We start from the raw sequence: 1,548 nt of genomic DNA on the forward strand, positions 1-1,548 counted from the left end.
GGGATCCAGGAGGTATGGAAGGGATGGGGGATCCAGGGATCCACAGGGATCCAGGGGGATCCAGAAGGTATGGGAGGGATGGGGGATCCAGGGATCTGCAGGGATCCAGGGGGATCCAGGAGGTATGGGAGGGATGGGGGGATCCAGGGATCCAGAGAGACAGGGGGGATCCAGAGGGAATCCAGAGGGATTCAGAGGGATATGGAAGGGATGGGGGGGATCCAGAGGGATATGGAAGGGATGGGAGGGATCCAGGGATCCAGAGGGATCCAGAGGGGACATGGAGGAGATAGAGGAGGATCCAGGGATCCACAGGGATCCAGGGGACATGGAGGGGACACAGGGGGATCCAGAGGGGACATGGAGGGGATGGGAGGATCTAGGGGGGGATCCAGAGGGGACAGGGGACACAGCCAGGATCCAGAGGGGATCCAGAGGGGACAAGAGGGATCCAGAAAGGCCAGGGGGGATCCAGAGGGATGGGGAGATCCAGAGGGGAAAGGGGACACAGGGGGGATCCAGAGGGGACAGAGGGGACACCCAGAAGGGACGGGGAGATCCAGAGGGGATCCAGAGGGGACATAGATGGGATCCAGATGGACACAGGGAGGATCCAGAGGGGACAAGAGGGATCCAGAGGGACGGGGAGATCCAGAGGGGAAAGGGGACACAGGGGGGATCCAGAGGGGGTCCAGAGGGGCCAGGGGACACAGGGGGGATCCAGACGGACACGGCGGGGATCCAGAGGGAACAGGAGGGATCCAGAGGGGACAGGAGGGATCCAGAGGGGACAGGAGGGATCCAGAGGGGACAGGAGGGGATCCAGAGGGTCCAGGGGGATACAGAGGGACAGGAGGGATCCAAAGGGACAGGGGGGATCCAAAGGGGATCCAGAGGGACAGGGGGGATCCAGAGGGGATCCAGAGGGGCCAGGGGACACAGGGGGGATCCAGACGGACACGGCGGGGATCCAGAGGGAACAGGAGGGATCCAGAGAGAACAGGAGGGATCCAGAGGGGATCTAGAGGGGATCCAGAGGCTCCAGGGGGATACAGAGGGGATCTAGAGGGGATCCAGAGGGTCCAGGGGGATACAGAGGGACAGGAGGGATCCAGAGGGGACAGGGGGGATCCAGAGGGATGGGGGGATCCAGAGGGGAAAGGGGACACAGGGGGGATCCAGAGGGAACAGGGATGATCCAGAGGGATGGGGGGGATCCCGCTCCCACCTTCCTGTCCCTGGCGGAGAGGGCCCAGTTCCAGTTGGTTCGGATGTTCCGGTACCAGTTCAGGGGTCCCCTGGGAAAAGTGGGAATGGGCTGGGAACGGACCGGGAACGGCTCCAGTTCCCCCCCAGGCCGGGATCATCCCACTGGGAAGAGCCTGGAAGGGAAATCCCACCCCCCTTCTGTGATTTTGGGGGTGACAGAGCCCGGCCCAGGGTCACCCCCCCACCTGAAGCCGGATTTCCGGAATCTCTGGATGTAATATTCCAGCTCGGGGCCCGGCAGGATCCGGCTGGGAGGGGGATCCTCAGGGAATCCCACCA

The 1,548-nt window shown here is 63.4% G+C and overlaps 1 protein-coding gene across 1 annotated transcript in view; it reads right to left on the reverse strand.

Moving 5' to 3' along the window:
• Positions 1 to 1,548, reverse strand: part of EPHX2 (epoxide hydrolase 2) — a gene marked incomplete at its 5' end in the record, with an annotated part of 14,260 nt that overhangs the window by 2,965 nt on the left and 9,747 nt on the right. The window contains 2 exon segments of the mRNA XM_017839829.1: positions 1,229 to 1,298; positions 1,455 to 1,548. Of these exon segments, the coding sequence (XP_017695318.1) occupies positions 1,229 to 1,298; positions 1,455 to 1,548 (164 nt within the window).

Source organism: Lepidothrix coronata, unplaced genomic scaffold, assembly GCF_001604755.1.
Source record: "Lepidothrix coronata isolate B3197 unplaced genomic scaffold, Lepidothrix_coronata-1.0 Scaffold502, whole genome shotgun sequence".
Lineage (NCBI taxonomy): Eukaryota > Metazoa > Chordata > Aves > Passeriformes > Pipridae > Lepidothrix > Lepidothrix coronata.